At 41.1% G+C, this 21998-nt stretch overlaps 1 protein-coding gene across 2 annotated transcripts in view; it reads right to left on the reverse strand.

The window, feature by feature from the left end:
- The window catches only part of LOC126354829 (proton-coupled amino acid transporter-like protein CG1139), a 190747-nt gene that overhangs the window by 34518 nt on the left and 134231 nt on the right, over nucleotides 1-21998 (reverse strand). For both annotated transcript variants that reach the window (XM_050004773.1, XM_050004772.1), the window contains exon 4: nucleotides 7241-7391. In XM_050004773.1, coding sequence (XP_049860730.1) covers nucleotides 7241-7391 — 151 coding nt within the window. The remainder of the gene's footprint in view (nucleotides 1-7240; nucleotides 7392-21998) is intronic.

Consider the following 21998-nt stretch of genomic DNA (forward strand, 5'->3'; position numbering starts at 1 on the left):
AGCGGTCGCGTGGTTCCAGACTGAAGCGCCTAGAACCGCTCGGCCACTTCGGCCGGCGAAGTTCACAAATACTGCACTCGCAACAAAGACAGTGTTGCTATGCCAAGGTGTCGATTAGCAAAGACACAAAACAGCTTCCCAATGGTCGTACTAAAATTGTTTAATGCTCTACCTGATGACATTCAGTTTTTAGTGTGGGAGCAGTTTAAAACTACTATTTTGTGGAAACTAAAAGAGCAACCCTTTTACAATATTGATGAATTCTTCTCTAGTAATAGCAAAGCAAATACCTCTGATACTGCTGGCAACCTTTTGCACTTCATGTTAGCAAATTAGTAACAGCTGCCATATTCTTTCAACTAGACAGTAGAGTGGACCCTGAATCTAGACAGTGCAGAGGACAAACACACAGTGAGTAGAAGAATGGAACATAATGGTTACACATTAGCTTGAATGGCTGAACTGAGTAATTTGCTGGGAAAAGGACTGAACTACCAGTACCTGAGGTTTTTGCCAGAGAATACTGAACATAATTTTGTAGAATAGGTGCTATAAAGTGAGTTCATGTTTGACAGGCATCTCCCAGCGTTTGTAAGCTTTAAAAATATACCAAGAATTATTATTCCTTAGTTCAACATGTGCTGACTAAAAATTATGTCTCCAGTTAAGTTATTTGCAAATCACAGAACATTTCCCATCATGCTTCAGTTGTATCATTCCTTACCCAAAAGAATTTTCCTTCTGTGTTTCTAATATCAGGCATTGGAGAAATGATGAGTAGATGTGACATCTTTTCTCTAATTTGATCAAATTATGAAAGTGTATAGGAGTGATAAAATTAAGGCACTGAGAGCAATGTTGATGCCAGAGTTGAGAAATATTTTCAGGAGAGTTAAAGGTAAATGAGTCAGGTCAGTATATAGATTAGAATAGATATGGGGTCTCCCACATCTCATCTGTGGCGAGAGAAAGCCAACCTGTTTCTGACTACCACCAACCTGATTAATGGAAAAAACAAATACAGAGTGAAGAATGCCTTCTAGCTGGAAGATTCATAACAGTTACAAGTGAGGAGGCTAGAAAAGTAATGGAGATCAGTTGTATCAACAATACTGAAACAAGGTAAAGGAAATAATAAGATCGCTAAGCAAGTGGTCCCCAGGTGTCTACATGTGAATGAGGCTGCCTACATCCATCCCAGTCCCAACCTGTTACTCTCAAAGTGTTAAAGAGAGAAACAGCACCCACTATTAATGAGGATGCTGCACCTAAAATGGAAAGTAGGTGTGACAGAAAAATGTGGCCAACCGCATATAACTCCTAATATGCCATTCCACCATGAAAGTAATTGAAAACATTACATCTGAGAATAACAACCACTTTCAATGAGAAAACAGAGAACCTGTTCAGGTGTCTGTCAATAATTCGTCAATATTAGAGGTAAAGAATTCAGATTAGCATGCTTAGACAGAGTGCCAGAAGGAGGGGACACTTCATCAGGACGTGAGCTACTGCCTGTACAGCTTTACATCTTCAATGTGGGGGCGGCTTGTTACATAAAATAAACCAGTTGTTTAATCTGGTATGACTGATGCAGAGATCACACTGGGTGGTGGATTTATTCCAGGAGGAGTGGTAATATGAGTGCAGTGGAGCGGTAGTTTCCTTGATAGCACAGAGTGAATTGGAGGGAGCCACTCCTGCAGATGTAGATACATCTTTGAGCAAAGAGAGGTCTTATGTGTATCAGCAAATCTGTACCTGGGGTTACGAAATCAAATGTTGGGTGTGTATCACTTTTATAGGCAAACAGTCAACCAGTTCATTGGGATACCAACAGGTTGGAAGTAGTATGATGATAGAAATGCATGACTCTTATGTTTGTGAGAGATAATTGGAAGCTATGGGAAAGGGTCCAGCAGAAGCCCTTTGGAAGGCAACTTGGAGCTTGAGTTCAGCCAAGGTTACAAATTGGGAGCTATTTCAAATGTCAACATGTAGGACTGGGGTGACCAGCCACTGGTCTGATGTAGTTGGCTGGTTTGTTGCTTTGGGGGTGGGGACCAAACAGCGAGGTCATTAATTTCATTGGATTAGGGAAGGATGGGGAAGAAAGTCGGCCATGCCCTTTCAAAGGAACCATCCCGGTATTTTCCTGAAACGATTTAGGGAAATCACAGAAAACCTAAATCAGGATGGCCAGACGTGGGTTTGAACCTTTGTCCTCCCAAATGCGAGTCCAGTGTACTAACCACTGCACCATATCGCTCGTTTTTGGCGGGGGTCTAGAGTCCACTGTTGGTGGTGAGGAAGAGTGTAACACTCCGCATGGAGCCCTGCAGGTCGCTGTTCTGTTGGATCACTGGGAAGCTGAGAGATGTACCAACTCCAACCAGAAACGACCCGTGGGATGAAAACTGAAATAAAAATCGATAGGGAGCCTCTGCAGACACAGTAAAATGTGCTGGCGCCAAGCGGTGTTGTATTCCTTACATAAGTTAAGAAAGATTATAATGAGGTATTGGCATTCATAAAATGACTGTCGGATTGCTGTTACAATTTAACAAGACGGCCAGTTGTGAATCATCCCTCCTAAAAACCATACTAGTGTAGGAACAAAAGGTGTCATTATATGAGAACCAAATATAATTGTTGGGAAACAACCCATTCGAAAGCAGTTTGCAGAGCTTGTTCATGAGGCTAATCGGTCGTAGTTGTCGACTGGTGTTAGGGTTTTGCCGGTTTCATGACTGGAACGATGTGAAGGGAAAGCACCTTCTAGCCAAAAATAGCAAATAGTTGAAGACTCTGAGTAGATAGTCTTTGAGATGCATGCAGTTGTTAGATCATCTAACATTAAATCTAATCAGGGCCTGGAGTTGTATCATGTGGCGACTCAAGAGCCTGAAGCATTTTCCATTTGGTGAGAGGTTCATTATATAATTCGGCATGACAAGGGGTTAAGAACAGGGAGGATGTCTTCAACTTTCTTAATATCTAACTGAAAGGTATCGAGGTAAGAAGAGGATGCAGACGCAGACACAAAGTGCATCGCAAGGTATTGAGCAAGAACCAGGACACATTTACAAAGACTACCATCACGAAGGAAGAGATCCAGAACAGTTGTTCACCTTTGGCGGCCAAGAATACTTTGGAGTATGACAAACACCCGGAATGAAGAGGCATACATTCCCAAAGAGGAGACATAGAGCTTCTAGAATTCTTTGTTGTTGCATTTAATTAGATAGTAAAATTTAGTAGCGTGAAGCAGCTGCAAACCGAGGAGGGTGCTCTGTGGAGGATGTTTCTTGAGAGACTGCAGAGCTTTTGACGATCCTGAGTGGCTGTTGCAAAGTCTTTGGTCCACAACAGCACCGGCTGGTCGGGGAAGGGGCCTGTAGAAAGAGGAAAGCAGTTTCAACAGCGCAGTTCCTCTCATCAGAGTCACCTCACACACCCTAGTCAATGCAGTCTGACACGGAGAGGGGGATGACAACAGAAATTTAAAATTGGCACTTGGCTCTTTGAAAAGTCCAACGTGGTAGTCAGACATTCGGGTAGAGATGTGGAAGTGAGAGGATCACCAGAAGGTGGTCATTGCCACAAAGGTCGTTGTGTTTGTGTAGCGACCATTACAGCAAAGACATGAGACTGCGAGAAGAGATCGTAAGATCGATATATAAAAATGTACTGCGGGTGGCACTGCAGAGCATAAGGGTACCTATCATTAAGGAGACACAAATTAAGATCGGAAATATGCTGATCAATCAGGGGGCCCTTACTAGACAAAATGGTACTTTCCCACTGTGCACTGAAATCCAAAAGTAGGAGAAAAGGTGGAGAGGGTTGTTAGATGAAAGTGATCATTTCAAAGTAAAGTGCCTTGTCTGGGGGTAAATCAATGCTACAAATGGCGATTGCTTGGGTTGTTTGCATGCACACTGCTACTGTTTACAAAATGGCGAAGAGGGAAATCTGTGTGAGCCAATGTGCAGACCCTTTTTCAAGGCCCGTACAGTTCTGAAAGAGTGCATGGAGCATAGTCATCACTGAAGTGAGTTTGTTGGAGAGCAACACAGATAGCAGTTCTGGCAGGCGACAGTACTATCCATTGCAGTTCATCAGGTTGACGGTGTCCTGGTTAGACGAGACGAGAACAAGAGGGCAGGTGATGGATCAGGATCAGTGCTTGTCACCAATAACGGTGTACCAGCATCAAAAAATATTTGTTAGGAGTCTGGTGGTGTGGTGGGATCAGGCGCCTCTTTAGTTACCAGAATTGCCTTCTCCCGAGACTTTACTTTCTCCTAATTCGCATCTCTTACCTATCGGGATTCTTGTGAAGGCTTATCCGCTGTGGGTGCACGAATGGGAGTAGAGTGGAAGCCATAGAAGCCACAGTCTGAGGTTCCTAAAGTCACTGGCTGACGTAATATCTCTGATCAGTGGATTTCTGGGGAGAGGGTCCCCGTGAGGGACCCCTGCCACTTTTAGACACCAGAGGAGATCGCTGCTTCTCTGGATGGGTGCAGGGAGTGGTTCCTGGAGATGGTGCTGCAGGTTGTCTATCGCCCTTGTCAGGTTTATTAGCACGACTACCAAATGTGTATATCGAGAGAGTAAATACACAAGATACTGCTGACTACGTGGCCACAGTAGTGCCAAATATCTATAGCAATGAGACTGGGCACAAACGATCATATTTTCCTCTGCTTCAAAACACTAGAGGAGACCTATGACCTTCAGTTTCTGGATTTTGTATTATTTGATTAGGTTAGCACATTTCAAGGATCAAGGAGGTTGGTCATGCCCCCAATTGACATAGACATGCTGTAACACACATTGTGAATTTTCGTGAAGTGTTGGTCACAGTCTCCACAAACTGGTTCATACATACAACAGGAAGTCACACGCTTGACGCTCTAGCACTTAAAATACCACACCGAGTGTGGAAAATATGGCTTCACATCGTAGCCGTAACAAATGATTGTAACCTTTTCTGGAAGCGAACTACCCTCAGAAGTGGAATGAATGCGCCATGGCTTATCTTGATCTCTTCTGAGCGTCGACATACACGATCTTCCATGCCTCTTCCAGTGCACACATAGGTCTTCATCCGCCTGCAGCGCTAAGTCCTTTTGAAAAATTAATCCCTGCACCATGTTGAGGCTCTAATGGGATGGGATGGTAACAGGTTGTTTACAAGAAAGTAATGCTTGGTGCTGGCTAGGATTTCCTATATTAATTAATATGGAAGCAATTCGTAATTTTCAAAGGGAAGAGAGTTTGGTAAATACATTTTCAGTGTTGTCCACAAGAAAAAAGAACATAGGTGTAGTAGAGAGGAAGTCCTTACATCTGTTTGGGAGCAAACCAGGAATAATTGTCTACGAGTCACTTGCTTTTGTTTTTTTATCATACTATGTAATCAAGGAGCGAAAGTCCTTAGGGTTGTAACTCTGTCTGGAGACATTACTGGGCCCTCACGGCCCTTGGCTGATAACTTTGGTCGTTTCATGACGCCAAATATCCACTATGATGCCACCTACTCCGAGCGATGACCCTTCCCTCGAGCACCACCCTGCCAGAGCAAAGGCCACAATACATAATGGACAGTGCCCAGAGTCCCCATTGTGCCCAGGTGGCACGTACTCCTTGGCATGTGAGAGGAAGTTACAGATCGTGCATCAGTAATGTGAGCCCTTTGTGGTCATGGAGCTATCAGGTAACCAATAGGCACATTTTATATGTGTGTCTGGAACTGCGGTAATGCTGTATCGTATAAACACTCATTGCCTTTGTTTTTACGGGTAAATGTATGTTTTCGTTATCTGTCGGAGAGATTCCATGTGGGTGTAACGTGTTGCAACAAAAACGGCTCTCCACAAATAATTAACACCTGTTTCTCATCACTTCTTTAAAACGTCGTTAACTGAGGAGTTACTAGAATTGGGAAAGCAGATATTAACAAACGGAAAATCGGTGTGATATCAACAGGGGTTGGACACACTGCAAAACATGCATGCAGTTGCCAGCGAGGCTTGCGTTGTTGTACCCCACCACGATGGGACCTGTGCAATGTTCTTACTATGTTGCAAGTGTCTTTCGTGATCAGAACAGCATTCTGTGTAGTTGTGAGTGAACTATGTCGGAGTTAAGTGAATTCGAAAGTGGCCAAGCTGTTGGTGCTCGTTTGGTGGGTGATTCCATAACGAAGGGTACCGAAGTGTTTGGTGTTTTAAGAGGCACCATACAAAAAATTTATACCACACAGGAAAGCGAAAACATCATCCACGAAGTCACAACGGAGACAAAAGTGTGTGTTGAGTCGTCGTGATGGACAGTCATTTAAGAGATCCGTGATGGAAAAGAAGAGGACAACAGCTACAATAGTTGCGGCAGAAGTAAATGTTCTACTAGCGAACCCTGTCAGCACAAAGTGAGCTCCATAAGCAGGGAATTGCAGAGCGATCTGGAATTCCGAAACTACACATCAGTGATGAAAATGCCGATAACTCGAAAACGTGGTGTCGAAGACATAAAACCTGGACCATAGAGGAATGAAATAAAGTCGTTGGGTCAGATGAGTCTTGTTTCACACTGGCCGAGTTAAAGTCTCAAGAGTGAAATGTGGCAGGGGATCGGCAATAACTTCGGCAGTCAAATCGTGGTTTTCCAAGGCCCCATGGTTGTCCTGCAAGGTTGTATTAATGGCAAGGATTCTGTGACCATTTTGGCTGGTCAGGGCCATCCAATTGCACAGTTTGTTCCCCAATGGTTATGTTGTGTTCCAAACATCAGCGTCACTATTCACATATAGTCCATGACTGGTTTTGTGACCATAAAGTCTCTCCCCATCCCCCATCCCCTTGGGCACCAGATCACAATAGTACTGAGTCTTTGTGATCTACCTTGGAGATCTCCATCATCGTTATCTCCACTTGTCACTGTTTTGCAGGAATGGTATAAGATACCCTCGAAAGCCACACATGGCCTGTATTTATCAACTCCAAGATGACTGTAAGCTGTTTTGAATACCAATGGTTTTACTACACCGCATCAGGCATGGTATGTTTTTGGTGTGTGGATATTTTTGTCCAACCGCCGTCCATGTGTCCATAGTACTAACTTCCAGTGAACTATTGGCGGATGATGACAGCACAGTCTATCGTCACAGAGCGTCATCCATAATACCAGATCGAGTTTTCATCGAACTTTCTTTACGATGAGATAAACTTACCAATGTCTGCACACAATATGTGCAGATAACGCCAACAACACACGTGGCGATTAGACCACACAGCAAGCCTGCGTTGAGGAAAGCCAGCGGCATGGACAGTATACCGGATCCGAGGCTTCCCTTCATTAAGTGCACCAGTGTTTCAAAGTCTCTGAAAAGAAGCCGCACAATAAATATGTTGATCACAAACACCGATTACTCAAGTCAAATATTAAACACTCGCTTTTGCAGGTAGTGCACAGACAGCTTATTATATAAGCGCAATGAAAATAAGGATCCGCGTTTGTACTGAAACAGAGCTAGACGACCCATTGATTAACACAAGGGACTTACCAATCGGGAGCAGTGACTATCTAATTCCCGTCCGGTTATAGAAATTTAGGTTTTTCCGTTATTTCTCGGAATCGGTCAAGATGAATGGTGGAACTAGTAACGGCTCTTGAGTAGCCCATATACATTTTGGGTTTTAACAGATTTTTACATTCAGATAAACGAAAGTGCGAAATAGCATGTGTTGTATAACATTTATGATTTGAGCAATTTTATACAACCGCAGTCGCTGCCAGTAACAACACTAATAGTAGTATGGTCATAATAATAATGAGCATAACATGTTTAACGCGAGACATAATTGTTTTTGTAGAATATTGTTGTTTTGTATCTTAAGTAAGTACAGTTTAGGACAAGAACGACATAAATTTAAAACTCTCCATTTAGTCAGCCGAATATTAATACTTTAATAATAAAGTATTGACACTCACCAAGTCTCATTTTATGAAGCAGAAAAATACCATAATTTCTTCTAATGAAATTACCTGGCTTTCCATATGATGATGATGAGGTCCCTTAGTCCTTGACAGAGCGTAGGGAACGATGCGGGAGACACGCAACACCGTACTAGGCAAGGTCCTAGCGGAGGTGGTTTGCCATTGCCTTCTTCCGACCGTAATGGGGATGAATGATAACGATGAGGCGGCACAACACCTTGTCATCTCGAGGCAGGTGAAAATCCCTGACCCCGCCGTGAACCGAACACGGGACCCCGTTGTCGGGAAGCGAGAACTCTACCGCGAGACCACGAGCTACGTATTATCATATTACACTTCACTGCAAGTACACTTTAAAACAGAGAACACAACACGGCAGCATGACTGACATTGCCAATTTAAAAAGAAAAGCCTAGCGCCTGTTTTTAAATTGTGCAAATGCCTCGATCACGCTGTGACTGAATCTTTAGTATAATTCACAACCTTATTCTCAGTTGCAAGCACTGTCAGTGCCGAATGCATATTCTCCGTCACTGCGTTTCGAAGAAAGGTTTTTATACTGTTCATTGTTGAGAAACAACGGGACAACTGTGTGTTAAAATTCAAGACTCATATCGAGGGTAGGCAATGAGAACCTTGTAACTACGTTTTCTTTTTTTTTCCAAATTTTGTGGGTGAAGCAAAAACGATTTCTTAAAAAATAATGTAAAGTGATACAGAAAGTTTCTTCATGTGGAATTGTGTATTAGAAGCCCAGTTATTGGCAGATTAGAGAAATCCATGCAGTTTCAAATCTCTCTTTGATTGTGGAGTTACTGGTTACCGGAATTACGAGTTATCGCCGACAAAGGAGTTTACGAGGTTTTCATTGCCTACCACTGATATACTATACCACACTCAGAAACCAGCAAAACAGGTTTTGGTTTTTGTATCAGTGTAACAAATACTCATGACCAATCTATTTGTACTATGTAATGAGTGAATTAGCATATGTGAGGAATGTGCTATTATCTAGTGGGATTTACGCCAAGCGAACAGGGGATAAACGTCTACCGCAGTGCTACCACCAAGTGGCATCGACGTAAACATGTATCGAGTGGTAAGTGGTAGCTGTGCAGCCCATGAATAGTGCACATTATTTATCAGATCCTTATGTATTTGACCCACGAGGCAATTACGTCATGCCATTTGCGCTTGCGCCAAGTCTCCTTAACATGTGCACAATCGAAGATGCGCTGGCGAACCATGATGCCAAGTCTTATGGAGTCTGCAGGATTAGCAATGTAGCCCAGCATGATAGATTTAAGCGCCATATGTTTCAGGTTATCACATCTATCTTACGTTTAACAGCATTCAAAGAAAAATAACCAATAAATCTGCAAGTTGTAGACAGTTAGGGCGTTCACGTGTATTTGTGCTCTTACACAGCATCTGCCACTGGGTAGAATGGTTCCTATGAAAGGGACATCGCTGATTTCCTTCCCCATGCTTGCTAGACCAAGCATGCTGCTTATCTAACGGACCGTTCTCAAAAATATTACTCTATTTTTGCACTTATCTTAATAGAAGAGAGCTGGCTGTTCCTGTTCCTCAGTCTTTAGTTTACAAATAAAAACGAATAAAAAACAAATAGTAAGCTGAAAAGTAATGTTACAGGCTTTGAGGTCGTGCTTCAACAACTTCGCATGCGAGAGCTTTGATAGGTTAGAAATAACAGCTAAATAGTTGCAAAATGCAGGTTTATTAAACATTGACCACAATTTCACCGGTTTTAAAACCGCCTTCTTCAGAGACTTTTTTTACTATCTGTTGAGACCGCCAGGGATCATCATTCATGCTATTATCAGCCAGAAGAAGTGGTGGATTGCTACTGGGACTATTGATATTTTTAAAAATATCTGGAATCCGATAAATCCATATTTAAAAAGTATTATTATCGGCCCTCGACATATCGAAAAAAGTTATGATATACGGATGGAAAAGATTTCGATGTACCGGCCTATAAAAAATAGGCTACACATTGTAGATGTACCACAGGCCTTAGAGCTACACAGTTTAGTATAGATTCGTTAAAAGATATTCTATACATCAACAATCTAGCAGTCTGCTTATTCCCCTTAGAGTAAGAATTGAAAGGAAAACGATGCAAGTTCATGTTTGGCGATAACCACTTTGCTAGAAATGGTGAGTGCATGCAAGTTGCACCATAAATGGTGTCCAATGAGTCCATCGTTCGGTTTAGTTACATATCGGATTTCTCCGGAACACATCATGTCGACTTCACAGGTTTTTCACATCTGCAAACGCCAGCGACCCAGAAACTGTAGTGTCAAAACTGCGGGGTGAAGGTAAACGTTACAGTTTGTTAGAAACGCCGATTACGTTAGTATTTTCCCTCACACGTCACCGCTCACCGTAACGGCCAATCTTGTCATTTAGATTTTTACTCATTATTTTCAGCAACTGTTCTTGAAGAATGCCGATATGAAGAAATAACACAGTTTTTAACGCAACTGGTGTGCTAGTTCTCCACATCGGAAATCTTGTTATTCCATTCACACCGCCATCTCACGCCTCCCTCCACTGCAATTGGACTTCTTTTGTGCCACCTATACTTACTTCACACAGTCAAAGAGAAAGACTGGACACGATGAAAGCTCACAAAATAGTAAGATTCCTTCTCACAATGAAATTAAAATCGTGTTCTACTAACTTTAAAATAAGTGTCAAATATTTACCGAAAATTGTGAAAAAAATATGATATAAGATAAAAATATCGACACCCAATATTGACATATCGATGTCGATATACCGGTGAAAAAAATATACAGCCGATATATAACGATTTTTTTTTTTTGGAAAATGCACAAATTGCTGCTACCATGATCGTGTAATGATTCAAGACTCGGGTGCCCTAGCACGAATGCTTCGTCATATACTGACAGTGTCGATGATCTCAAAGAAATTGGCGCAGCGAAACTGAGTTTGTCCTGGAGTTCTAACCCCTTTTTTCAAAGTGCTTTTCTAACAGTAGATGTGACCTATAATGTTTTTTAAATGTCGCCGCCTTTATTTTTGTTATCATATGTGACGAAACGAAGAGCGTAAGGTCGCTGGTCTTTTTACCTTTCCTGTAATCACTATTTGAGACTTAGAAAATAGACGTTAAGGAACCATTATTAAGACAGTGGATTAAAAACGCAACAATGGAAACGGTGTGAGTAAGAAGTTTAAAAATACATTACTAATTAATTTATCGTATCAAATTTCAATATAACAAAGGATATTGTACTGAAAGGTTGGAAAATATGAAATCACCTTTGATGTAATGGTTGCACTTACTCTGACAATAGCTCGAAGCGTAGTTTAATGTCAGCCACTGTTGTTCCCATGGCACTCTTAATGTCATGGAGATCTGAATTACGTTTTGATATAGTGGCCATTAATGTTGAAAAAGACTGACAACACCAAAACGTGGTAGCAAATGCCAGAAAAGATGCCACTGTTAAAACAAAAGGTGCTAGAAATTCTACCTTAACAACTTGCCCAAAACCGTTCAAGTACACATATCAAAAAAATCTTTGCATCATCTCGGTTCCGAGAGTTCCGGAAACGGTACAGAAAATTGGAATAGAGATTAACGCAAACGCCATTTCCGCCTTTTTTTACTGCTCACGAAAACCACACTTTGCATGTTTTACCACCATAGAGCGAGCCCTGAGGATATGGTGTTCCAGATTGCTGTACACACAGGTACCTCTGATACCCAGTAGCACGTCCTATTGCATAGATGCATGCCTGTATTCGTCGCGACATACTATCCACAAGTTCATCAAGACACTGTTGGTCCAGATTGTCCCACTCCTCAACGGCGATTCGGCGTAGATCCCTCTGAGTAGTTGGTGGGTCACTACGTCGATAGAAAACCCTTTCAATCTCTGCCAGGCATGTTCGATAGAGTTCATGTCTGGAGAACATGCTGGTCACTCTAGTCAAGCGATGTCGTTATCCTGACGGAAGTCATTCACAAGATGTACACGATGGGTGCGCGAATTGTCGTCCATGAAGAGGAATGCCTCGCCAATATGTTGCCGATATGGTTGCTCTATCGGTCGGAGGATGGCATTCACGTATCGTACAGCCATTACGGCATCTTCCGTGACCACCAGCGGCATACGTCGGCCCCACATAACGCCATTCCAAAACAGCAGGGACCTTCACCTTGCTGCACTAGCTGGGCAGTGTGTCTAAGGTCTTCAGCCTGACCGAGTTGCCTCCAAACGCGTCCCCGACGATTGTCTGTTTGAAGGCATATGTGGCACTCATCAGCGAAGAGAACGTGATGCCAATCCTGAACGGTCCATTCGGCATGTTGTTGGTCCCATCTGTACCGCGCTGCATGGTGTCGTCGTTGCAAAGATGGACCTCGCCATGGTCGTCGGGAGTGACGTTGCCCATCATGCTGCCTATCGCGCACAGTTTGAGTCGTAACACGACGTCCTGCAGTTGCACGAAAAGCATTATTCAACATGGTTGCGTTGCTGTCAGGGTTCCTCAGAGCCATAATCCGCAGGTAGCGGTCATCCACTGCAGTAGCAGCCCTTGGGCAGCCTGAGCGAGTCATGTCATCGACAGTTCCTGTCTCTCTGTATCTCCTCCATGTCCGAACAACATCGCTTTGGTTCACTCCGAGACGCCTGGACACTTCCCTTGTTGAGAGCCCTTCCAGGCACAAAGTAACACTGCGGACGCATCGGACCGCGGTATTGACCATCTAGACATGGTTGAACTACAGACAACATGAGCCGTGTACCTCATTCGTTGTGGAAGGACTGGAAGTGATCGGCTGTAGAACCCCCTCCCTCTAATAGGCGCTGCTCATGCACAGGAGTTTACATCTTTGGGCGGGTTTAGTGAAATCTGTGAACAGTCGAGGGGCGGTGTCTGTGATACAATATCCACAGTCAAAGTCTTACCTTCAGGTGTTCTGGGAACCGGGGTGATGCAAAACTTTTTTTGATGTGTATATTTTCTTGAAAATTTAAGTTTTTTGCATGAGTCCCATGACAATTTTTGCAAATTTTTCCTAAGACTTTAACGAGACCTGTTTCACAGGTTACATGACTGTGACAAAAGGAATGCGAATCAAAACCAACTGTCTGTTTTGGGTTCTGGTACAAACCTACTTACTAAAAGTTATTTACCTAACACATCAAATGATCAGTTATGATATGGTTAATCAAACCGGAATGAAACCTATTATCGGCAATAAAATCGCCTATAAATGAATATTTCAAATGAGTTATTCTTCACCTTATGCTTCCAAAAGTTTAACTTCTTCATTAAATCCGATTTTTAAGTTTTCTTGCACAGATATTATAGTTCTTCCACAAGAAAGAAATATTTGGATCATTGAGTTTCTCTGATGTATCTGACAGCATAATTTGGAAAGCAAATTTCCACTGTGGAAGAAATTGACATATTCAGACTTATTTTGAGACAAAAAAGTAACAAAGAACCCCTTCAACGACGGGTTTAGACAGACTTCGCACTTCTGTTTGCAATAAAAATGTGCTGAAATTCAATTCCATTTCATCATATAATTTTATATAAAGGGGTGGCTGCTAGGTGCACGACCTTTAATCAAATTGATAACTTTAATTACATTTTGTATTACAACATTCAGATTTGCAGAAATTTTATAAGTCACTAAAGTCTCTCAAATAATCAAGTAGTGAATAAAACTACTGTGACCATTGTTTGCAGATTTAACTTGAACATTGAATCCAGCTATTGCTCTGTCAATCCCGGGCACCGTCAGTACATGATTCAATACTAATATTTAGATCCAAGCCTATTTACTAGAAATATTCGTTCACTTAAAAATTTGCCGCTAATGCCCCGCTAAATACCGACTAAATTGTAAAGCTTCTGCACACTGTCAGCATAATTATATCTGATATATGGGAAAAGATTATTTGAAATGTTTGTAGTTCTTTCAATTTTTGCAAGAAGTTGCTCACTCTGGTCATCGTTAATTTAAAAAATACATATGCCTACTAATTTGACACAGGATTTGAAAAAGTAGAAATGCAAATTTTTGGCCTAGAAAAATTTCATCCAATGTTTTAGATGATTAAAGAAGAATTAATACTAAATAATGTACAACAATTTGTTTCAGGTAAAACAACCGAAAACATGGCTTCATTCTTCATCATGACCATGCCAGTACATAAAACAAATGATTAATTAACGGGATGAAATATTGAATTAATGTCTCATTGCCCATATTCACCCGTATTTATTGCCTCATTCCCTTATGTCACACAAAAATGCGTGGACAACGATTTTTGTTGCTTCAAGAAGCATCTGAATTCTTCGAAAACTACACTTCTGAACTAGGTACCGAGAGCTTACCCAAGATCTTAGCTGTAGTTGAGTCAGTGTAAGTTGACCCCTGACTGTTGCAGTGGGCTGGGCGTGGCAGTTTCACGGTCGTATCTCAGCCGTAACATAACGCGATTTTGTAAATGGCTCTGTGGCAACGCCGAAGTGTTGTCACAGCTCTGTAGATGACTACTGTTTTCCCTGCAGCCGTTAGCGCCATGTAGTTGGAAGTTGACAACAGCGTTTCGAGTTTTCAGGGATCTTCTTACATCGTCTCAACTACAGCATGGAAGGCAGGATTGGGATGGGCTGGGGGAGGTGGGAGTGGTTGAGGGAGGGGGGGGGGGCGGAGAACTTTTACGACAGGTGACGCTGGGTATACTAACTTGCTACTTATTGCTACTGGGCAGCCTCCATGACATGTTCTGACTTTCTTCAAACTGGTAATGAACTGAAACGTCAGTGTTCCTGATGGGACAAGGATGTGAGTTCAGTTTGCGAAGACTTTTTTTCCCCCTAGGGTGGTGGGGGAGGGACGGTGTGGGGGATAGTGTCCTCCGCTGCCTCTCGCTGAGTACACCCTCTAGTGGAGTTGGCGAAAGAAGAACTATGACAGATGCAGGAGGCTTGGCGTGCCTGCTACGTGCGTCTTTTCAACTAGTCACATAACATAATCTTGTATGCGTCAGCTCCTCAGTTCTGTCGCAGCTCTATAGATGACTTGCCTCCACCTGCAGCCGTTTGAGCTGCAAAACTGTAAGCTGGTAACAACACTGCCAGCTGTTAGGGGTCTTCTTTCGCCCTAATGTAGGTAACCACAAATCAGAGTGTAAGATATGAATCCAGCATGCATACACATACGTATAAATTTTAGAAGCAAATGTTTAGATAAACAAAAATTGTTGATGTCAGGAAACAAATTGTTGTTGACTAAACATTCACATCATGCACATGAAACACCCATATATGAGTAGACAAGCCGAGCGTGTTTCACATAAAGCGTCAGAAAAGGAGGAAAGATTATGGTTTAACGCCTCATCGACGACGATATAGTGATATATCAGAACCTGAACCTATACATGTATGGGGAAGAAAATCAGGCCTTTTCAATGGAGCCATCCATGCATTCGCCTGAATTAATTTATGGTAAGCCCTGAAAGGCTACATGTGGGTTTCTGGAGGTGCATTTGAAGCATATCAAACACGAGCCTGTGGAATAACCACTGCGTCCCTCATCCGTTAAAAGCTTACGCTGATAAAGAGAAACGGACTGTAATAATTGATTCGGTTTTACTTCAAATTTTCAGCAGCTGGCACAGTGAGTATCTATATTTTACAGCTATAGAAAATAAAAGTCTGTTCCCATAATGATGACTGCTCTAAGCAATGAAACCAGAGGCTTGCCCATTGTCTCAGGTCGTACGTACGTTGTATGTAACTACACGATAATAAAAGGAAATTCTTTTTTGTTTGTTTGTGAGTTATGACTGGTACACTGTAGGCTGTACATCTGAATTATATACTGTAGCACTGGAAGGGTAATACGTGAAGGGAATCAAATGTAGGCTATTTTTCATCAAATATGTAATAAAATAAGGGAGAAACTACTTACTTTTACACAACAAGATAAATGACTCAGCAGTATCATAAATATGGTTGTAGATTTGCCTCATATGAGCCTATATTCCAAAAATCTGCAAACTTGCAGTGTGTCATATGGCTAAGCTGAAGGATACATTCCAAGTTCTCCTTGTCAACAGGCAAAGGAGAATAAAATAAAACTTCGAAAGGTGTGTTTTTGTTAAAGACATAATTAAGAATGGAAGGTTAACCTTTATTAAGGAGATAAGAAAAGAGACTGATGGGCAGTATTGGAAAACGGCATTGCTTGCTGATAAGATATTAATCGGAAAGATATTAATCGGAATGGAGATAATAAAAACATATTAGCTTAAGGGTTATCTACATCAGGAGTTGAGGATGATCGGTAGTATGGAACACATAATCTTGTTCGAAATTGTAATATTTATTGAAGGTTTTACTGAAATGTTCTTCATACTAAGTAACACTATGATACGTTTCTTAATAGAATTATAAACTCTGTGTAATAAGAGTATACATTCGTTGACTTGTTTAATATTTTTATACTCTTTGTATTTTAGTCGTTTAAAGTTTTGGCAGACTGTGGCAGTGACCATATCATGCTGTATATGAAAATGAAGATAAAACTAAAAGTGACAAACGAAAAGAGTAATGAAGATTCGTCTGAGAGATAAAACTAGTCTCAAAGAATTTGGAGAAAGAATCAGACGCCTACTCCAAAAATTAACCAAGGAAGGAGTAACTCCCAAAATATGCGACAAAATGAAAGAAAAGATCAGCTCATCTCTCCCTGAACAGGTTACTAAGACCACTCAAGCGAAGAATCCCTGGATTTCGAACAAGACTCTATTACTCATCGAAGAACGGAGCACCCTAAAGAAACGTGGCATACAAACCACTCAAAATGAAGAAGCGTACAAAGAACTTAGCGGCAAAATACAGCGTAGCTGCCGAATTGACAGGACACAGTATCTCACCACTATTTGTGATGGTATAGAACAACATCAAAAACAAAATCGAACGCATGACCTATTCAAGAAAACCACGCGCATGGGTGGTAGAGGATATAGATGGCACTGTTATTAGTGTCAAGAAATTAGTAATAGCTGGGTGGAAACAACACTGTGAAACACTGATTTGCAAAGGAAACAACATCGAAGAAGAGAACATTTGTATGGAATCAAATAAAGAACCTGATATTTTGTACAATGAAATCGATAATGCCATGAAGAATTTGAGAAACAACGAATTCCCAGGTATATGAGGGGCGTTTGAAAAGTCCGTGCAAAAATAAAAACTAGTACGTGTTTGGGGTAAACCTTTTTTATTTTTCGACATAGTCTCCTTTCAGGCTTATACACTTCGTTCCAGGCTGTTCCGATTTGTTGTTCCCTTACGAATAATCGGAATTGTCCAAGTCTGGAAAATAGCTATTAGCTGCTGCAATCATCTCCTCGTTTGAATAAAACCTTTGTACTGCCAGCCATTTCTTCAGATTTGGGAACAAACAATAGTCCGAGGGAGTGAAGTCTGGAGAACAGGGGGGGGGGGGATGAAACGAGTTGGAATCCTATTTCCAATAATTTTGCGACGACAACTATTGAAGTGTGTGCTGGTTCATTGTCGTGATGGAAAATGACTTTTTTGCGGTCTAATCGCCGACGGTTTTCTTGCAGCTCGATTTTCAAAGGGTCCAATAACGATGAACAATATGCACCTGTAATAGTTTTACCCTTTTCCAGATAGTCGATGAGGATTATCCCTTGGGTATCCCAAAAGGCAGTCGCCATAACTTTTCCGGCCGAAGGAATGGTCTTCACCTTTTTTGGTGCAGATTCTCCCTTGGTAACCCATCGTTTAGATTGTTGTTTGGTCTCAGGAGTATAGTAATGTATCCATGTTTCATCCACAGTGACGAAACGACGCTGAAAGTCCAGCGGATTCTTCCAGAACAGCTCCAAACCATCCTTGCAATACTTCACACGATTCTGTTTCTGGTCAAGTGTGAGTAATTGCAGAACCCATCTTGTGGATAGCTTTCTCATGTTTAAATGTTTATGGAAAATATTATGTTCCCGTTCATTCGAGATGCCCACAGCACTAGCAATCTCACGCACCTTAACTCGTCTGTCATCCATCCCCATATCATGGATTTTATCAATGATTTCTGAAGTTGTAACCTCCACAGGGCGTCCTGAACGTTCAGCATTACTTGTGCCCATATGGCCACTACGAAAATTTTGAAACCAGTTATAAACTGTTCTAATCGAAGGTGCAGAGTCATCGTAATGTTTATTAAGCTTCTCTTTAGTCTCCTGAGGCGTTTTGCCTTTCATAAATTAATGTTTAATCACTACACTAAATTCCTTTTCGTTCATTTTTTGACGATCACTCGACTTCGTTGATTCACACGAACGCCAAACACAAAGAAATAGACCAATTTGGCTGAAACTTGGTGTGAGTTCTTTCCAAAGATGCTACTAAGTAAACAAGATCTCGGTATGCGCCGGTGGTGCCATCTCTCGGACTTCGCACGGACTTTTCAAATGCCCCTCGTAGATGGTATTTCCAGAGAAATGCTGACTGCTATGGGAGAGGAAGGCATTCATGATAATATGTAATAAGGGGTGGAAAACGGGTGAATGGCCTAAAGACTGGAATACATCTGTCCTAATTCCTATGCACAAAACAGGATCGGTTAGGGACTGCTCCAACTGTAGGACTATAGCATTAAATATCACATGCTAGTAAAGTGCTCCTGCATATAATAAATCAACGCCTAAAAATTTTTCTGCAGTTTCAGATTTCCTCAGAACAAGCGGGCTTCGTGTCAGGTGAAGATACTCGAGAGGCAGTCTTGAATTTAAGACAGATAATTGAAAAATGTTATGAGTTCTGCGTCCCTGCCTACATCAGTTTCTTAGATTATAAAAAGCTCTTCGATTGTGTCATTTGGGACAAGTTGTGGCATGTGCTCAACGAGTCTGGGGTTCCAAAACACCTGGTATCCTTACTAAAAGGTCTTTATAATAGCCATACCGTAACTATAACAGTATATGGTGAATACCCGGAATTTTTCGATGTGACATATGGCTTCAGACAAGGTTGCATACTGTCATCTCGGCTCTACAATATTTATGCAGAGTGTGCGATCATGTAAGCTCTGGATGGCTGGGACGTTGGGATTTCAAGTGGCGGTAGGAAAATCAACCATTTACGCTTAGCAGATGATACTACACTCAAAGCAGGAAGTGAGGAAGAACTTGGTAATCTGTTCTCAAGAGTGAAAGATATCAGTGTAAACCTTGGCCTAGAGATAAATATGACAAAAACCAAACCAATGCTTAGAAATCGCCTTTTCTCAATAGTGAAAGATATTAGTCTAAACCTTGGCCTAGAGATAAACATGACAAAAACCAAACCAATGGTTATAAATCGCCAAGACATCGATCAAAACCATCTTACAGGATGCTTAAGTAATCTGGAGATAGTGAGTGATTATGTATATCCAGGCTCTCTGATAAATTGCACAAGAAAGTGTGATAAAGAGATAAGATGACGAATCATTCCCTGCCGAGCCGCAATGGTCAAAATAAGATATGGCAGAATCGGGCAACATCCAAGACAACGAAGATGCGCTTGGTAGAGCCACTGGTGTTTCCTGTATTCTTATACGGATGCGAGACCTGGACCGTGAAACGTAGTGATAAGAGCCGCATTGCTGCCTTCGAGATGTGGTGTTGGCGGAGGATGCTACGTGTACCGAGGACACAAAAAAGAACAAATGTTTCAATAATAGAAGAACTTAAAATCATAAGATTGTTATCTTCTCGTGTCAGCCAAAGATACCTTCAGTTCCTTGGGCACATCTTGAGAAGGAAAGGGGATAATTTAGAGAAGATCATTCTGCAGAGAAAAACTGAGATCAGAGGATCACGTGGGAGAGCAGCAATCAGATGGTTGGATTAAGCGAAGAAGATTACCAACCCGCCTCTTCATATCATATTAAGAAAGGCCGGAGATCGCTGTGGATGGAGAAGTCTGTCTGAAGTTTCTATTACGTAAGAAAGAATGAGGTCACGACACTCAGCAATGAGTAAAACGACTAATGAGGTCGAAAGTTTTGGATGGTTGGAACGTACATGGAATTATACTGTATAAAAAAGTCGTTTATATTACAAAACAGTTTTAATTGGATAGTAAATGATCATAAACTTCAATTTTCCATCAGCTAACCCTGTTTGTAAGAGAATCTGTCAACTTGTTCCTTGCTGAAACTTGTGCCCGTTGCATATTCATGGATTCTTCTGCCCTCAGCCGTACGTCTTTGTCTTTTCACAGAATCATAGAAAAAATCTTCAACCGCTTTGTTGTTGAACCGAAGTTTTATTTTCAGTTGTTCTGCTTATTTGTACGCTAGGTTCAATAGATCATCTTTAGCCTACTAAAAAGCATAAACTGGCTATCTACATTTATAACGTGATGATACAATACTGTTTCCTGTTGTGGTAGATCAATATTCCCTTTGTTGCTAGTTGAGCCAGACATTGTCACAGCCCGCATTGTGGAGAATAATAACAGCTGTACTAAAGTTTTACAGCTGTACTAAAGTTTTACTAGGCTTAGTTGCCAACTTTAACTGGAGCCAAAACTGGACAACTTAAAAATGTGTTATTATTATTATTATTATTATTATTATTATTATTATTATTATTCAAAACACATTACAGAATATATAATTATAGCTGTTATAACAGGAAGCATGCATTTATTTAAAACAATATTCATTGTTAAATATTGCTGATACAGTCATTTGTGCGAGCCTCTAGTTTCTTTGCTAGTTATATTTTCAAGCTACATTTCTCACTTTACACCTGCAACAAGTTCTTTCCCATTGTTGGATTTCTCAAATTTAGGAAATTCAACACATCTCATACGGTAGTAAAGTTCCAAAACAGTTCAGCTTTTGCCATTTCCACTTTCAGTCTGTTTCTTCCATTGCTCCAGCTATCTAGCATCACACTGAAAACCTGCTCTACAAACGCAGTGGACGGTGGTATTGGTAGCAAATGTTGACCAACCTTCAGCAGATTCCGTGCTTTGCATCTCTTTAAAAAAATGTCACCCCTTTTTGAAATGTTTGAGTCTGGCAAGCCTTAATGAATGGCAATACGTCATTCAGTGGACATATTTCAGGAAATTGTTCGTCAATCTTTATATTTATATGAAATAACGTATAAATTTCATTTTGTTCTCCATTTTAAGAGGCTCTTCAAGATTTAACTGAGAGCTAATCTTGAAAACTGAATCTTCACTGAAGTCAAACAATGTTTCTGTATATTGCAGAATCCTAATATTGACTTTCTGAGCTTCTCTCACAGATTTTGCTTCTTCATATTGCAGACATTTCTTCAGCTCTCATATCTTGAATTCGAAGAAATTATTTCTTTGTCTCTTAGTAATTTCTGTACACAACTTCAGGAATACAGAATACATTTAAGTTATCTTACATAATTACTTTCCACGTGTTTTAGGGTCGTATGAAATAAATGCATAACATTGTGGACAAAATAAATGTAAATCTCTTGGAGAGTCATCGTCCACTTCACTGTCATTTTCGTGCGCTGTGAATGTCCAAATAAGTTTGGTAGCATTGTCTTCATCCTGCCATAGGAAATAGATCTTCAACAATGGCCAGTTCTGGAGCAATCTACGAGGATCGCTCCAAAAGGTAGGCACACTATTTTTTAAAATCCATTTTTTATTGTACATGTTTGAAAGTTTTACAGTGTGTAGATACATCCTTTAGGAACAATATTTTCATTTCTCCACATAATTTCCATCCCTCTCAACTGCCATCTTGGAACCAGCGCCTGTATACCTACATGGTAAAATTCTGGGCCAACTTGTTGGAGCCACTGTTTGGCAGCGTACACAAGGGAGTCATCATCTTAAAACCTTGTTCCACGAAGAGAGTCTTTCAGTTTCCCAAAAGGATGGTA

This window comes from Schistocerca gregaria, chromosome 3, assembly GCF_023897955.1.
Source record: "Schistocerca gregaria isolate iqSchGreg1 chromosome 3, iqSchGreg1.2, whole genome shotgun sequence".
NCBI classification, from domain to species: Eukaryota; Metazoa; Arthropoda; class Insecta; order Orthoptera; family Acrididae; genus Schistocerca; species Schistocerca gregaria.